This window comes from Wasmannia auropunctata, unplaced genomic scaffold (assembly GCF_000956235.1).
Source record: "Wasmannia auropunctata unplaced genomic scaffold, wasmannia.A_1.0 LD335989.1, whole genome shotgun sequence".
Taxonomy (NCBI): domain Eukaryota; kingdom Metazoa; phylum Arthropoda; class Insecta; order Hymenoptera; family Formicidae; genus Wasmannia; species Wasmannia auropunctata.
The window spans coordinates 85,498-101,978 of NW_012026901.1; the positions used below are offsets into that span (position 1 = coordinate 85,498).

At 28.9% G+C, this 16,481-nt stretch overlaps 3 protein-coding genes and 1 pseudogene across 3 annotated transcripts; all 4 read right to left on the reverse strand.

Moving 5' to 3' along the window:
- Window positions 1–3,729, reverse strand: part of LOC105454041 — a 12,201-nt pseudogene extending 8,472 nt beyond the window's left edge.
- A 1,513-nt stretch (window positions 3,730–5,242) lies between these two features.
- On the reverse strand, window positions 5,243–6,774 carry LOC105453988 (odorant receptor 4-like). Its single transcript, XM_011696298.1, has 3 exons — window positions 6,631–6,774; window positions 5,425–5,580; window positions 5,243–5,325 (listed from the first exon to the last, which is right to left on the reverse strand). Exons 1-3 carry the CDS (start codon window positions 6,697–6,699, stop codon window positions 5,275–5,277), a joined length of 276 nt encoding a protein of 91 aa, XP_011694600.1. The 5' UTR covers window positions 6,700–6,774; the 3' UTR covers window positions 5,243–5,274.
- A 2,462-nt stretch (window positions 6,775–9,236) lies between these two features.
- LOC105453990 (odorant receptor 85b-like) lies at window positions 9,237–10,438 on the reverse strand. The gene is made up of 4 exons (XM_011696299.1): window positions 10,382–10,438; window positions 10,199–10,312; window positions 9,499–9,654; window positions 9,237–9,304 (listed from the first exon to the last, which is right to left on the reverse strand). The coding sequence occupies exons 1-4, from the start codon at window positions 10,436–10,438 to the stop codon at window positions 9,254–9,256; spliced, it is 378 nt and encodes a 125-aa protein (XP_011694601.1). The 3' UTR covers window positions 9,237–9,253.
- A 2,340-nt stretch (window positions 10,439–12,778) lies between these two features.
- On the reverse strand, window positions 12,779–13,859 carry LOC105453991 (odorant receptor 85b-like). Its single transcript, XM_011696300.1, has 4 exons — window positions 13,803–13,859; window positions 13,620–13,733; window positions 13,042–13,197; window positions 12,779–12,843 (listed from the first exon to the last, which is right to left on the reverse strand). The coding sequence occupies exons 1-4, from the start codon at window positions 13,857–13,859 to the stop codon at window positions 12,793–12,795; spliced, it is 378 nt and encodes a 125-aa protein (XP_011694602.1). The 3' UTR covers window positions 12,779–12,792.
- Window positions 13,860–16,481: the final 2,622 nt, after the last annotated feature.

Here is a 16,481-nt window from a genome sequence, read left to right on the forward strand (position 1 = left end):
ATAATATATCGATTTGTCCACTTACATGAAACACCTAAAATATATACCTAATTTCTGTAAGATTCCAAGTATTAGAAATATTAGATAAGTATTTTCATTAAAAAATTGCTTGGTGTAAAGAAAAAAAACAGAATGTAGAACAGAAAAAACAGAATACATAATTTATTTTATATAAGTAATATTTAATTAATTTATTTGACAATGATATTAAATTAAGTTTGTATGACATGTCATAAATTGTATATAATCAAATTTTATTTATTAGACATAAGAACAATTTTGAGATTTTAATTTAATTGAAATTTGAGAATTAAATTTTGTTCTTTGGACAATGCATGTCGTCACATTAATCAACTTTGTAAAAAATAAAAACATTTATAAAGTTAGACTTACTAGAGCAGAAATTAATGCGTTTAAAATAGAGATCGTGCACGAATTTAACATCACGTGTAGGAACAGAGTTATGGCCAGCAGCTCAAAAGTCGGCGATTGCTGTGTTTCGAACGGAAATTGCACCTTAATAGGAAGCTGTCGCAAGGTATTGTTGTAGTCTCGGGACACATACATGAAACGAATTGCGTAACCGCCCAAGAGGTAAAACATCGCAGTAATTGTATTAATACTGAACGTAAGATTAGAACAAAAATGCGATATATTGGCTTTCATTGTCATCACGTATAAATGCTGTTCAATATTAGTGCATTCGCGCCAATCGGTATCCATAGCGGCCAGGAGTTGATGAATGACTCTGGAATGTGTTACTTTACTGAAACTTTAACTAAACAGACGTAAGAATAGAAATAGTACAGTGTGAGACACTATAAAGTATAAATTATTACTCGAATTAAGGTTTAGAGCTAGATAGAATTAAGATACGTTTCGATATTTGTTATAGAAGATTTAATCGCAGATCACAACAAATATTAAGAAATTAATTCATAATTTTGTATCTCAAACAGGAATTGGATGAAGCAACGTTTGCAGCGACACAACATCTTACCGACGATGTGCCCAAAGGCTGGCCACTTTAAAAATTGTTAAGCTGTAATCTAAAGCCGCGGGTAAGCTATCAACAAGATTCGAAAGCTCGCTGATCTCGAAGTGCTCGTATATGTATCGATATTGGAAGTACTGTATGACAAGTATACTGAATATATAAATTAGCCAATACGGGATGAAATACGATACACCCGGCCACACACCGAGCAACTGAAGGCCGATCTTCAAAACCGGACTGACGGTACTTGTGACTATCATTCGTAAACAGTATTCGAAGATCACGAAGAAATGAAGATAAGAATCGGCACATTTATCCGGCACTCCGAGAGAGAACTGAAGGAGCACTGACAGTTTTCTCAAATGCAAACCTCGCAGTGCATCCCCCACTCGCGTAAATGTGAATCAATCGTCATTATGCATTGCGTATAGCATAACAGCAAATCGAGATAGAACTCATTATTTTTATGGATATCCTATAATTCTGTTGATAGTCTAAGAACGTATAATACCCATAAAGTAACGAAGATATCTTGAACGCAGAATGAACAATTCAATGCGTAATTATTAGTTCCTTTTTTTACAAACTTGTCTCTTGGCAACACACATCTATCGAAAAGAAAAAAAATGTCCACTATATTCTGTACATCAGAAAAATCGTTAAACGTACAGCAGCATCAACTACAATTATACATTAGGTATTCTATGCGAACGGAACTGAAATTATATTCGTGCAGTTCAACCTCCGGTTTTTTTTAAGAGCTAATGTGAGGGGAGAACAACAGAATGGGGATATAATGATGAATAATTTTTTTAAATGACATTTCTGGGAATGTTATCGTGCAGAAAACTTGCTCAAGGAAGAAATTTCAAAATTAAAAACTTTTAAATTAAAGGTATTATAAACATTTTGTTTCAAATATGCCTATACCTAACGGAATATGCCAATACAAACATTACAAACTGAACGATACGATTTTCTAATAAAAGGTCAATGCCCGAGAATAATGAACGTATTCCGCAAAAATATGATTCAAAATAACAACATGCAAAGGAATAATAATATACAAAAAATATTTACATTTATATTATACGTAATTTTAATTTATCTAATTTATTAACTAATAACTAAATAACTTAATAACCAATAAATAACAATTATCAACCTCTTAATAACAATTTAATTTTAAATTCATTATCAATAATTTTTTAACTTATATTATTTCAGTAAATGTTAATTACATTTTTATTTGTATCAAGACATAAGGCGTCAATATCATATATGTTTGTTCTGAACGTTAGGTCAGAACAAACATATATGATACTGACGCCTTCATGATTTGGAAAAGTAGAAATACAGAGATATAAAGTTTGATCTACAAATTATACTTATGCAAAAAGGACACATATATAGCAACAGATTTTAAAATTAAATATATGTTTATATATTTTTTATGTATTATAATAAACATTATATATAATATATAAGTATTATATATTATATAAATAATACATTATAATATATTATTTATTATAATATATAAAATATATTTAATGTACATAATATAGAAACAGTGTCAACTTTTTAAAATGTTTAATATTGTAATTTCTCACAGTATTGAATTACTGATCTTAAAACTAAGGTATTCACCAGCAAAGCAAACGATAAAAGCTTCTATCATTACGGCAATGTAAGCCAAAATGGCTTTCACAAACACAAAGATATCGGTTTTGTTATGAAAGGATTGTTTCAATGAACAATAGAAAAATATATATAACTTACAACATTGAACATAATGTGCATTTACGATAATATACTCACAATTATGATAATAAATTCTAAACAGCAAATAATAATAAGTCTTCCAAACAACTTGCATCAACGCAATAAAGGCGAATCATTCCTCAATGTTCTCTGAAAATGTGTAGACTTTGCTGTGCCTTGCGATCAGTATTCCTAATGTAAATGCGGAAGATCGATGAGGAAAAATCGTTCTCGGAAATATTTCTCAACTCTTGACATATATCAATTTGTCCACTTCCGTGAAGAACCTAAAATGTACTCAAACTGCTGCAAAGATTCCAAGCACTATATGTGAAAATATTATATTTTTTACTGTGAAGAATACATGTTTGCTATAAAAGAATTTTCAAATGTTCATTCTCATATTTCATTACCCAAGCCTATCTTTTTCAAATGTAATATTCTTTTCATTTTTATGTCTTCAAATGAAGTACACATATAATAATACTCCACAGTTTTGTAAGTTGTAAGAAAATTTTGCAAATAATATACAGTTAAATTTTCATGCAATAATGTCCTTGGATCTCAACTTGCTTTAAATTCTCTTGTCAGTTTTATAATACAACAGAAAAAGCGAATTTAAAATTGTAAAACTTATCAAAGTAAAAATAATTAATCCGTTTAGAACGGCGACTTTAAACGAGATTAATATCAGGTGTAGAAATAGAGTTACGAACAACAGCTCGAAAATCGGCGATTGCTCAGTTTCAAAGGGAAGTAGCATCTTAATAGAGAGCTGCCACATAGTATCATTGTAATCTTCGGTTGAATATAGGTAAAACGAATTGCGTAGTCGCCCAAAACATAAAGCACTGCAGCAAGTTGAAGCTCAACATAGCGTTGGAATAGAAATGAGATATACCGGCCTTAATCGTCATCATATTCAAACGCTGATCGATGATGACGCACTCGCGCCAGTCATCGTTCATAGCGGTAAGTATTTTATGAAAAACTCTGCAAGATGTTAGTTCGATTTGTCAGTCAATTAACGCGAATAGAAACATTACTCTCTTCTGAAATCGATACACTGATGATTATATGATAAGTGTGGTATTAATTAAGACTTCTTTAATTAGAATAGCTCATCATCATCATCACGAAAATAAAATACATAGTTTCTTATAATCAAATTTTTCGGCGATATAATATAGATTTATTATTACATATGCGACGTGATATCTTAACGATGATGTATCCATAGATTGGTTAATTTGAGAAACGACCAACTGTAATCTAAAGTCAAGGACAAGCCATTGACGAGATTCGACAGCTCGCTGATGTTAAAGTGCTCAAGTATGTACAGATATTGAAAATACTGTATGATCAGTATATTCAACATAAAAAGCTAATGAACGATGAAATGCGACACATTCAGCCATACACCAAGCAACCGAAGGCCAATTTTCAGCGCCGGATTAACGACACTCTTGGCTACTTTGTTAATAATTTGGAAAACGCGAGGATACGAAGATCAGCGGACATCTGTCCGCTGTTATCATAAGAAAAAATTGATAGAGCACTAGCAGTTTCCCCAAGTGCACCCCCATGTATACGGTACACCAAGTGCATCCTTACTCATGTGAATACGGATCAATCACTATCATAGATACATTGTGTAGTATAACAGCAATTCATAGTAAAATTATCTCATACGAGCATTCTATATTTCTTTGGCGGTCTCATAATGTGTACCATAAAATAGCAAAAAATTGTGCGTTAAAAACCATCTCTTCCCTGGCAATGCCACTGGCAATGCCACATCGTCGACAAAAAAAACGGATGTGCACTATTTTCTAGATGTCACGATAATTGTTGAACATAGGACAGTTTGAAAGTTCATAATTATATTAAGGTATTCTCGACGACGGAAATGAATTGTATTCGTGGCATCGATCGCGAATTTTTAAATAGACAAAATAGGAAGAAGTATTGCATGTTCCTCAGATGTATCAAATTCGTATAGTATAATAATGTGAGCAATTTCCTCTAATAACGTAAATATTGAATTTTTACAGAGAGAACAGGTGTGCAGCGGAAACTCAAAAAATTGAAATTAACCGGACGTATTACTTGGTTATACAAGCACAAATAAAGAGATATGTAGACATAAATTGCACATATACAGATCTCTAAATAAAGTGTCGATACTTGATATGGTCGATACGATGAAAAACTACGTTCTTCTTTCTCTTTCCTTCTTTTTCTTTTTTCTCGGAAAGAGTATACTTTAATATACACAAGAAAATAAAGCAAAAAGTAAGTAAAAAGATGTAATATGAATATTGAAATTTAAATTAAATTAAATATAATTCTAGATTGCGTAACCTATAGATATTAAAACTCATAAAAATTTAAAACTATTAATTTATAGAAACAATTTAATTATTAATAATATTTCCTCTATATATATTAACATTTTATACTAACAATACTATAATAACATTGCGAGTTCAACAAATCACTGTTTGTTAATGTCAATACATTGCGTTTAAGACAGACACGTATGAGGCTGATGCTTTTATAATCTAAAAAAAATTAAAATTTAATTTGTAAACACAAACACGTGTATATTTTTATTTAAAAAGTTCAATTTAATTATTAAGCAAATGATTCCAGAAGCTTACATGCGTGAAAGTTTCCAAAGATAAATTTGTGATTTTTCCTGCCGTGATGACGAATTGTTTTTGAGATCTCATTATTATGAACATTACAATCTTCCTTTGATTTAACGGTAAATCGTACCACAGAGATTCGTATGCTGCATCGGCGATTGATTTACTCTAAAAATAATTTAAAAATTTATTAATGATAGCAAAACAATTTCTTCCTATTCAAACAAATGTTATATGGAAGACTTTTTTATATAAAAGATTAAATTATTCATAATTTTCTTTTTATTGTACAAAAATTTTAAAATTTGGAATAAAAGAGGTACACCTATACCGTTTAATGTGGAAGCAGAGTGTTATAGAGTACCATCATAAAACGTTCAGAATACAATTGAAAGTAACAATATATATAAATTATAAAGAGTTAATAACTTCCATTGTTGGAATAAAAAAACTTTATATTCGCAATAAACAGTTAATTAATTCGTATACTATGTTAAGTTTACAATAATTTTTATATAGGGTGTCCGGTACTCAATGGTAAAGCGCTCGGAAGTAGATAGAATGGGGCTAAACTGTATCGAAAAGTCCTTTACCATTTAATAAATAATTTACGCCAAATATATGTATAAAAAAGTATCGTACATTACATCTTTCCTAAACCAAAATTATTATTTTAACAAATAAAAGTTGTCCAAAAACAAATATGAGATCATACAAGTTACTAAGTATATTTGATTAGACATAAAGACAAAAATATTTTATTCCAAACCAAAAATATTTTTTTAATAAACCATTTAAACCATCCAAAAGTATATACAGCAAAAATTTAATGCCAATGTCTCTTCAAATAATTTAAGTTTTAGAAAACAGGCTTAAAGTGACTAACAATAAGATGACCAATGGTTTAGAAAAAAGAGTGTACGATACTTTTTTATAAACTTAACGTAAATTTTTTTTTAATGATTAGTATCTCAATACTATTGCAAAGATCGCAAAATGGTAGGGGATTTTTCGAATCAGTTTAGCTCACTCTACATGCCCACGAGCGCATTACCATTGAGTATCGGATACGTTGCATAATTTTAACCTTATAAATATATTTATTATAATTATGTAATAGACGTTGTAATGTTTTTATCTCACAAATATTTCACCTATGTAATCATATTGCATTAAATATTGATGTTAATAATTTCCAAATACTTACTAAATACTAACCTTGAGATTAAGATATTCTCCAGCAAAGCAAAAGATGAAAACTTCCCCTATCACAGCAAAATAAGTCATAATGGTTTTTGCTATCGTAGTGACACTAGTATCAGTATAAAACGACTATTTCGGTAAACAATAAAACCAAATAAATTAACTGTAATATTGATTGCAGCACATTTATAGCAGTACTCACAATTATGACAATAAATCCTAGACTGCAAATAACTAAAGTATTCCAGAAAATTTGCATTAATGCAATAAATGAAAAAAGTTTTTCGATATTGTCAGAAAACAAAAAAATTCTGTTGTGTCTCTCAATCAGTATACCTAATGTTGGTGTGAAAGTTTTATGAGAAAGAGTTTTTGCCGAAACAGTTTTGATTGTTTTGAATTCTTGACATAATATATCGATTTGTCCACTTATGTGAAACACCTAAAATATATACCTAAATTTCTGTAAGATTCCAAGTGTTAGAAGTATTAGATAAGTATTTTTATAAATAATTGCTCAGTGTCAAGAAAAAAATAATAATATTGAACAGAAAAAACAAAATGCATAAATTGTTTATAAGTAATATTCAATTAATTATCAAATTTATTTATTACAGTGATATTAAATTAAATTTGTATAACATATAAATTGTATATTACTTATAATCAAAATTTATTTATTAAACATAAAGTATAATTTTGAGAATTTTATTTGATTGAAATTTGAGAATTAAATTTTATTCTTTGGACAATGCATGTCGTCACATTAACCAACTTTGTAAAAAATAAAAATATTTATAAAGTTAGACTTACTAGAGCAAAAATTAATGCGTTTAAAATAGAGATCGTGCTCGAATTTAACACCACGTGTAGAAACAGAGTTATGGCCAGCAGCTCAAAAGTCGGCGATTGTTGAATTTCAAAGGGAAATTGCATCTTGACAGGAAGCTGCCTCAAGGTATTGTTGTAGTCTTGGGACATATACACGAAACGAAATGCGTAACCGCCCAAGATGTAAAATGCCGCAGTAGTTGTATTAATACTGAACGTAAGATTAGAACAAAAATGCGATATATTGACTTTCATTGACATCACGTATAAATGTTGTTCAATATCGGCGCATTCGCGCCAATCGGCGTCCATAGCGGCCAGGAGTTGATGAATGACTCTGAAATGTGTTACTTTCTTGAACTTTAACTAAACAGATATGAAAATAGAAATAGTACCGTGTGAGACACTATAAATCATTACTCGAATTAAGATTTAGAGATATAATTAAGATACGTTTCGATTATAGAAGATCTAATCGCGACAACAAATATTAAGAAATTAATTCATAATTTTGTATCTTAAACAGGGATTGGATGAAGCTACGTTTGCAGCGACACAACATCTTACCGACGATGTGCCCAAAGACTGGCCACTTTGAAAATTGTTAAGCTGTAATATAAAGCCGTGGGTAAGCTATCGACGAGATTCGAAAGCTCGCTGATCTCGAAGTGCTCGTATATGTATCGATATTGGAAGTACTGTAGGATAAGTATACTTAATATATAAATTAGCCAATACGGAATGAAATACGATACACCCGGCCACACACCGAGCCACTGAAGGCCGATCTTCAACACCGGACTGACGGTACTCGTGATTATCATTCGTAAACAGTATTCGAGGATCGCGAAGAAATAAAGATAACAGTCGGCACATTTATCCGGCACTCCGAGAGAGAACTGAAGGAACACTGACAGTTTCCTCAAATGCAAACCTCGCAGTGCATCCCCCACTCGCGTAAATGTGAATCAATCGTCATTATGCATTGCGTATAGTATAACAGCAAATCGAGATAGAACTCATTATTTTTATGGACATCCTATAATTCTGTTGATAGTCTAAGAATTTATAATACCCATAAAGTAACAAAGATATCTTGAATGCAGAATGAACAATTCGATGCGTAATTATTAGTTCCTTTTTTTTTACAAACTTGTCTCTTGGCAACACAAATCCATCGAAAAGAAACAAATGTCCACTATATTCTGTACATCGGAAAAATCGTTAAACGTACAGCAGCAACAACTGCAATTATACATTAGGTATTCTAAGCGAACGGAACTGAAATTATATTCGTGCAGTTCAACCTCCGGTTTTTTTAAGAGCTAATGTGAGGGGAGAACAACAGAATGGGGATATAATGATGAGTAATTCTTTTTAATGACATTTCTGGGAATGTAATCGTGCAGAAAACTTGCTCGAGGAAGAAATTTCAAAATTAAAAACTTTTAAATTAGAGGTATTATAAACATTTTGTTTCAAATATGCCTATACCCAACGGAATATGCCAATACAAACTGAACGATACGATTCTCTAATGAAGGGTCAATGCCCGAGAGTAATGAACGTATTCCGCAAAAATATGGTTTAAAATAACAACATGCAAAGGAATAGTAATATCCAAAAATATTTACATTTTGTTATACGTATTTTTAATTTATCTAATTTATTAACTAATAGCTAAATAATTTAATAACCAATAAATAACAATTATTAACCTCTTAATAACAATTTAGTTTTTAATTTATTATGAATAATTTTTTTACTTACATTATTTCAGCAAATGTTAATTACATATTCATTTGTATCAATACATAACGTTCAGAACAGACATATATGATACTGACGCCTTCATGATCTAGAAAAATAGAAATACAGAGATATTAAGTTTAATCTACAAATTATACTTATGCAAAAAGGACACATATAGCAACAGATTTTAAAATAAAAAATATACATATAATATTTATTTATATAGCAAAATAATAATAATTTTATAAAATAAAATTATTCTTTATCGTAGTTAAGAATGCAAAAAGTTTGAAAAATTACACTGGTAAAAGTTTCAAATGACATATCCATCATTTTCCCTGCCGTGATTGCTAATCGCTTCTGAGCTCTCATTATTATGAATAACATTAATTTACTTTGACGTGACGGCAACTTATACCACAGCGATTCGTATGTCGCACTGGCAATTAATTTACTCTAAAAATAAATAGAGAAACGGCTTTTTCTATAATATTTATTTGTACCATCTATTTGATAAATAAAGCTTTTTTAATATTATAATATGACAATATTAAAAAAGTATTAGAAAGATTTAAAAGTAGAAGAAACAGTAAAGAGTAACAGAGAAAGTATGATAAAGAAAAAAAAATAAAGTAAATAATGAATGACATTGAACATTTTTATTTGTCAATTTCTGTTTTCAAAACATAAAAAGTTATTTCTAATAAAATAATCAATAGATGTTTTGCAATTTCAGAAATCTTTTATTTATTATAATTATTATATTATAACAGATATTACAACATTGTATTTAAAAGTATAATATATTTGTAAAATAAATATATTTAAAATATATTAAAATAAAAAATTAATTCTTTTAATAATATTTTATATACTACACTATATTGAAATATCTCTAAAAAAAACATGCTTTACGTTATTGTCAAACATTATGGCACCATAATTATATTATGACAAAACCTTGTATTAATGACTCTTTATTTCTTAAATATTTACTTACTTTGAGACTGAGATGCTCTCCGGCAAAGCAAATGATAAAAGCTTCACTCATTACGACAAAGTAAGAAAGAATAGTTTTCATGAATAGGAAGGTACCATTTTCGTTATGAATACACTAGTTCGGTGAACAATAAAAAAATTATATATTCGGTATTAATTACTGTACATTTATTACAGAACTTACAATTATGGCGAAAAATCCTAGACAACAAATAACTAACGTATTCCAAACAAATTGCATTAATGCAATAAAAGAGAAGAGTTTTTCGATGTTCTCGGAAAATAAAATAATTTTATTATGCTTCTTGATTAGTATTCCAAATAAAGACACGGTAGATTCATGAAGAAAAGCATTTTTAGAAATATTTTTAAACTCATAACACATTATATCAATTTGTCCGCTAATGTGTAGCACCTAAAATATACTTAAATTTTTGGAAAAATCATAATTATTGCATAAAAGAAATTTTCTCTATAAAAAATATGTTGAATACAATGAATAAATAAGATACTTTAATATAATAGTATAAAATATAAAATTATTCTAACATAAAAATTAATTACATTTCAAAACTTCTTACGCAGAAATGTAACAATTCGTATATAAAAAAATTTTATGTAAACTAATTTGTATTTTACAAATTATTTTACGTAAAATTTTAATACAACAATATCGATAAAAGTTATAATCCTACGTCATAAAAATTTATACAAAATAAGAATATATATATATATAAAATATAAAATTTACCAAAGTAAGAATCAATCCACTTAGAATAGAAAATGTGCAGACATGTAATGATACATGTATAGATATCAATACAAAAAGAAACTCAAACATCGGCGATTGTTGAGTCTCAAAAGGAAATTGTATCTTTATAGGAAACTGTTGTAAAGTTACGTTGTAATTTTCACTTAGTACGAAACGAATTGCGAATTCGCCTAAGAGGTAAGGTACCGCAACAATCATATTTATACTCAACAAAGTGTTAGAGATGAAATGTGCTATATTCGCTTTGCTTGTCATCATATACAAATGCTTATCGATATTGCACTCGCGCCAATCATTATCCATAGCAGTTAGGATTTGATGAAAAACACTGTAATATGTTATTTTAATCAGAATTTTAATTCGAAAGAAAGATTGCACTTTCTTTCGAAAGTTCAACCTTATCGTGCGTATCAATATCCGAAGTTTAAATAATGATATTAAATAATTTTCGATTATACAGTAAATCGAATCAACAAAGTGTTCAAAAACTGAGAGAAAATCTTGTTAATATTTAACACAGCGATTGAACAGAGTTAAATTATTATGTAGTGTAATAAAATATCTTACCGGCGATGTGCCCATAGACCAACCACTTTAAAAAATGTGAGACTGTAATTTAAAGTCACAGTCAAACCGTCAACGAGATTTGAAAGCTCGCTGATCTTGAAGTGCCCAAAAACGTACGAATATTGAAAGTACTGCATGATCAGTATGCTTATTACAAAGCTCAGCCAGGTAACAACAGAATATGAGACACCTGGCCAAATACCGAGAACTTGGAGACCAGTTTTCAGCGCTGGGCTGATAGAACTTGTGATTACCATTTGCCAATAGTTTTTAAAACGTAAGGAAATAAAAATAAGTGTTTGAGCATTTGTTCTACTTGAGAAAGAAATGAGAGAGCACTGTCCGTTTTTCTAACCGTATCCCCATTCAGTGCGTCCCCACTCAGAACGCACATGGATCAATCGCTATTATAGGTACATTGTGTAGTTACAGCAATTCAAAGTATCATTATTTCATACGAACATTGTATATTTCTTCGAAATATGTCTTATAATGTGTACCTTGACCATGTATAGTAACAAAAAATTGTGCATTGAATCATCTTTTCCCACTGACAATGCGATGTCGTCGAAAAAAAAAAACGGATGTGCACTATTTTCTAGATATCGCGATGATTGTTGAACGTAGGACAGTTTGAAAGTTATAATTACGTCTTGGGGGTACTCTCGACAACGGAAATGAATTGTATTCGTAGAATTAATCACAAATTTTTAAGAAGACAAGAGAATAAGAAGCGTCGTATGTCTCTGATGTATTAAACTCGTATAGCATAATGATGTGAGCAATTTCCTCTGTTAACATAAATATTGAATTTTTACAGAAAACACAAATGTGTAGGAAATTTTTTATTCGAGAACAACTGACGTATTCCGCAACAATATGGTTTAATGTAACGATATGCAAAGTAATAATAATGCAAAAAAATTAAAAATTATTTAAATGAATATCAGGAAAGACCGTGTAATGTTAACTAACAATTGAGATCTTAAAACGCCAGCAACGGTACAAAGCGAATCTTGGTGCTTCCATATAATATTACTTTAAAATTATTATATTTATTATAAAAAATTATTTGCATTTATATTAAATGTATAATTTTTATTTATGTAATTTATTAACTAATAACTAATAAATAACAATTTTTAATCTGTTAATAACTATTTAATTCTAAACTCATCATCAATAATTTTTTTAGTTATTGACTTCCATTATTTATGTTATTATTTCAGCAAAATTGTATTGCATTTTTATTTGTATCAATACATAACGTTCAAAACAGACATGTACGATACTGATGCCTTCATGATCTAGAAAAATAGAATACGGAGATAATAAGTTTTATTTACAAATAATATTTATGCAAAAAGGATACATATAGCAACGTATTTAAAAATTAAATATATATATTTTATAAAATATTTATTTATAAAACAAAATAATAATAAGTTTATAAAATAATATTATTTCTTATTGTAGTTAAGAATGTATAAAGTTTAAAGAATTACAGTTGTAAAAGTTTCTAATGACATATCCATCATTTTTCCTGCCGTGATCGTCAATCGCTTCTGAGATCTCATTATTATAAATAATATTAATTTACTGTGACGTGACGGCATATCATACCACAGCGATTCGTATGTCGCCTTGGCAATTAATTTACCCTAAAAACAAATAGTATTATATGCAATTCTTGTTTTTTTCTATCGTATTTGTTTATACCATTCGACATATAAAACTTTTTCTAATATTATTGCTAGTATTTAAAAATTATTAGAAAAATTAGTAAGTATTAGTAAAGAATAACAAAGAAAGTATGTCAGAGAAAAAATAGTTAAAAAGAATGACATTAAAAATTTTTTATTTGTCAATTTCTATTTTTAAAATATAAAAAGTCATTTCTAATAATAAAATGATCAATAAATATTTTGCAATTTCAGAACTTTTATAACGAATATGTCAACATTATATTTAAATATATAACATGTTTGACAAATAAATATATTTAAAATATGAAATAACATTATTTAAGAAAATAATTCTTTTATCCTGTTTATTATTAATTATTTTTTAAATGTTTACTTACTTTGAGACTAAGATGTTCTCCGGCAAAACAAATGATAAAAGCTTCACCCATTATGGCAAAGTAAGAAAGAATGGTTTTCGTTAACACGAAAACACCATTTTCATTATGAATACACTAGTTCGATAAACAATAAAAAAATGATATATTCGATATTAATTATTGCACATTTGTTACAAAACTTACAATTATGGCGAAAAATCCTAGACAACAAATAACTAATGTATTCCAAACAACTTGCATCAATGCAATAAAGGAGTAGAGTTTTTCGATGTTCTCGGAAAATAAAATAATTCTGTTATGCCTCTCAATCAGTATTCCAAATAAAGACACGGTAGATTCATGAAGAAATGAATTTTTTAAAATATTTCTAAACTCATAACATACTATATCAATTTGTCCGCTAACGTGTAACACCTAAAATATACTTAAATTTTTATAATTATAAAAATCATAATAATTTCATACGAGTAGTTCTCTCTATAAAGAATATATCGAATACAATCAATAAACCTGATATTTTAAAATAATATATTTAATATAAAATTGTTCTGACGCAAACATTAATTATATTTCAAAACTTTTTACGCAGAAATGTAACAATTCGTGTTCGTATATAACAAAACATTACGTAAAATTATTTATATAAATTATTTTACGTAAAATTTTAATACTGTAGTACGACTGTATCGACAAAAGTTATAATCTTGCGTTTTAAACTACATAAAAATGTATAAAAATGAAATTATACATATAAAATATAATATAAGAGTTACCAAAGTAAGAATCAATCCATTTAGAATAGAAAGTGTGCAAACATGTAACATTACATGTAATGATATTGATACAACGAGAAACTCGAACATCGGCGATTGTTGAGTTTCAAAGGGGAATTGTATTTTTATAGGAAACTGTAGTAAAGTGACGTTGTAATCTTCATTTAACAATACGAAACGAATTACGTATTCGCCTATGAGGTAAAGTATCGCAATAGTCGTATTTATACTCAATAAAGTGTTAGAGATGAAATGTGATATGTTCGCTTTGCTTCTCATTATATGCAAATGCTTGTCGATATTGCATTCACGCCAATCACTATCCATAGCAGTCAGGATTTGATGAAAGACTCTGCAATATGTTATATTAATCTGTCAGATTGAAAGATCGCACTTTCCTTCGAAGAACCATCAACGTTGTGCGCATCAACACTTAAGCTAAAGTTTAGATAATGAGTAATTCTCGATTATACAATAAATCGAATCAACGATGTTAAGAAACTGAGAAAAAAATCTTGTTTCTTGAACACGCCGATTGAGCAAAGTTGAACACATTACACACAGTGTAACAGAATATCTCACCGGCGATGTGTCCATAGACCAATCAATTTAAAAAATGTCAAACTATAATTCAGAGTCACAGTCAAACCGTCAATGAGATTCGAAAGCTCGCTGATCTTCAAGTGCTCAAGAATGTACGAATACTGAAAGTACTGTATGATCAGTATGCTTAACATAAAACTCAGCCAGTGAACGATAGAATACGAGACACCTGGCCAAATACCGAGAACTTGTAGACCAATTTTCAGCGCTGGGCTGACAGTACTTGTGATTACCATTTGCCAATAGTTTTTAAAACGTAAGAAAACAAAAACAAGTGTCTGCGTATTTGTTCTGTGCTGTAGTTGAGAAAGAAATGAGAGAGCATTGTCCGTTTTTCTAACTGTATCCCCACTCAGTGCGTCCCCACTCAGATGAACGTGGATCAATCGCTATTACATGTTACGTAGTATAACGATAGGTCAAGACAGAACTCATTATACATACCATAATTCTATGAAGTAGCATGTTTTGTCCACAATTGTAAAATAACAAAGATATTATACGATAACAGAAAAAAAAACAGTTCAATACTCGTCAATTTTTTTTCTTGTATTTCTGTCTCTTTGGCAACGCAATTTCATCGGTAAGAAACAAATGTCTACTACGTTTCCTGAAAATCATTAAAAACATAGCCGAGCGAAGATAATTATACGTTAGATATTCTTAGAAAACAAAATTAAATTGTATTTGTGTAGCTCGATGATTTTTTAAAGAAATGATGAGGGCAAAGAGAACAACAGAATTTCCTGATTGAGCCAAATAGCGCAGTGATAAGTAATTTTTTTTAATGAAAATGTTATTATGCAAAACTTTCTTATAAAGGAAATTTTATAAAAGCAAAAAATTTTTTTATTTGGAGATATAAAAATTAGTCACACGTACATACAATGAAATGAATGCGTACGACATTCAATTGAAGAATCAATGCTCGACGCATTGCACGTGTATTGCTTTTAAGTAAGAATATAATAAAATATAGAATATAATAGTAAACGAGCAAAATTATTTGCATTTACACTAAATTTTTTATATTCAATGTAATTTTAATTTGAATAATTTATTTAACTCACAATTATTAATAAGACAGTCGTTAAGAATTTATATCTTAATTAATTGTAAATATTTTTTTATTTGTCAATTATAATTGCAGCAAATCAATATCACGCATTTTATGAATATTAATACATAGCATATAAAACGGATACATATGATGCCGACGCCTTCATAATCTGAAAATATAAATTAAGAAATTTAATTGAAACTATAAATTGCATAAAAGACGTATGTATAGCATATTCCAAAATAAATAAGCAAAATAGAATAATTCCATAATAATTAAACATATTCAAAAGACTTGAACAATTACACGGGTAAACGTTTCTAATGACATGTCCATCATTTTTCCTGCCGTGATCATTAATTGTTTCTGTGACCTCATTATCATGAATAGTATAATTTTATTTTGATTTGACGGCATTTCGTACCA

Excerpts from the sequence above, each read along its gene's own strand:
- LOC105453988 (XM_011696298.1), bottom strand. The coding sequence starts at position 6,699 with ATGACTTATTTTGCTGTGATAGGGGAAGTTTTCATCTTTTGCTTTGCT. Across the intron at positions 5,581-6,630 it reads GAGAATATCTTAATCTCAAG|AGTAAATCAATCGCCGATGC; the intron begins GTTAGTATTTAG and ends AATTATTTTTAG. Across the intron at positions 5,326-5,424 it reads CTTTGGAAACTTTCACGCAT|ATTATAAAAGCATCAGCCTC; the intron begins GTAAGCTTCTGG and ends AATTTTTTTTAG.
- LOC105453990 (XM_011696299.1), bottom strand. The coding sequence starts at position 10,438 with ATGCAATTTGTTTGGAATACGTTAGTTATTTGTTGTCTAGGATTTTTC. Across the intron at positions 10,313-10,381 it reads TAGGATTTTTCGCCATAATT|TGTATTCATAACGAAAATGG; the intron begins GTAAGTTCTGTA and ends TCACCGAACTAG. Across the intron at positions 9,655-10,198 it reads GAGAGCATCTCAGTCTCAAA|AGTAAATTAATTGCCAGTGC; the intron begins GTAAGTAAATAT and ends ATTTATTTTTAG.
- LOC105453991 (XM_011696300.1), bottom strand. The coding sequence starts at position 13,859 with ATGCAAGTTGTTTGGAATACATTAGTTATTTGTTGTCTAGGATTTTTC. Across the intron at positions 13,734-13,802 it reads TAGGATTTTTCGCCATAATT|TGTATTCATAATGAAAATGG; the intron begins GTAAGTTTTGTA and ends TTATCGAACTAG. Across the intron at positions 12,844-13,041 it reads CATTAGAAACTTTTACAACT|ATCATGAAGGCATCAGTATC; the intron begins GTAATTCTTTAA and ends CTATTTTTCTAG.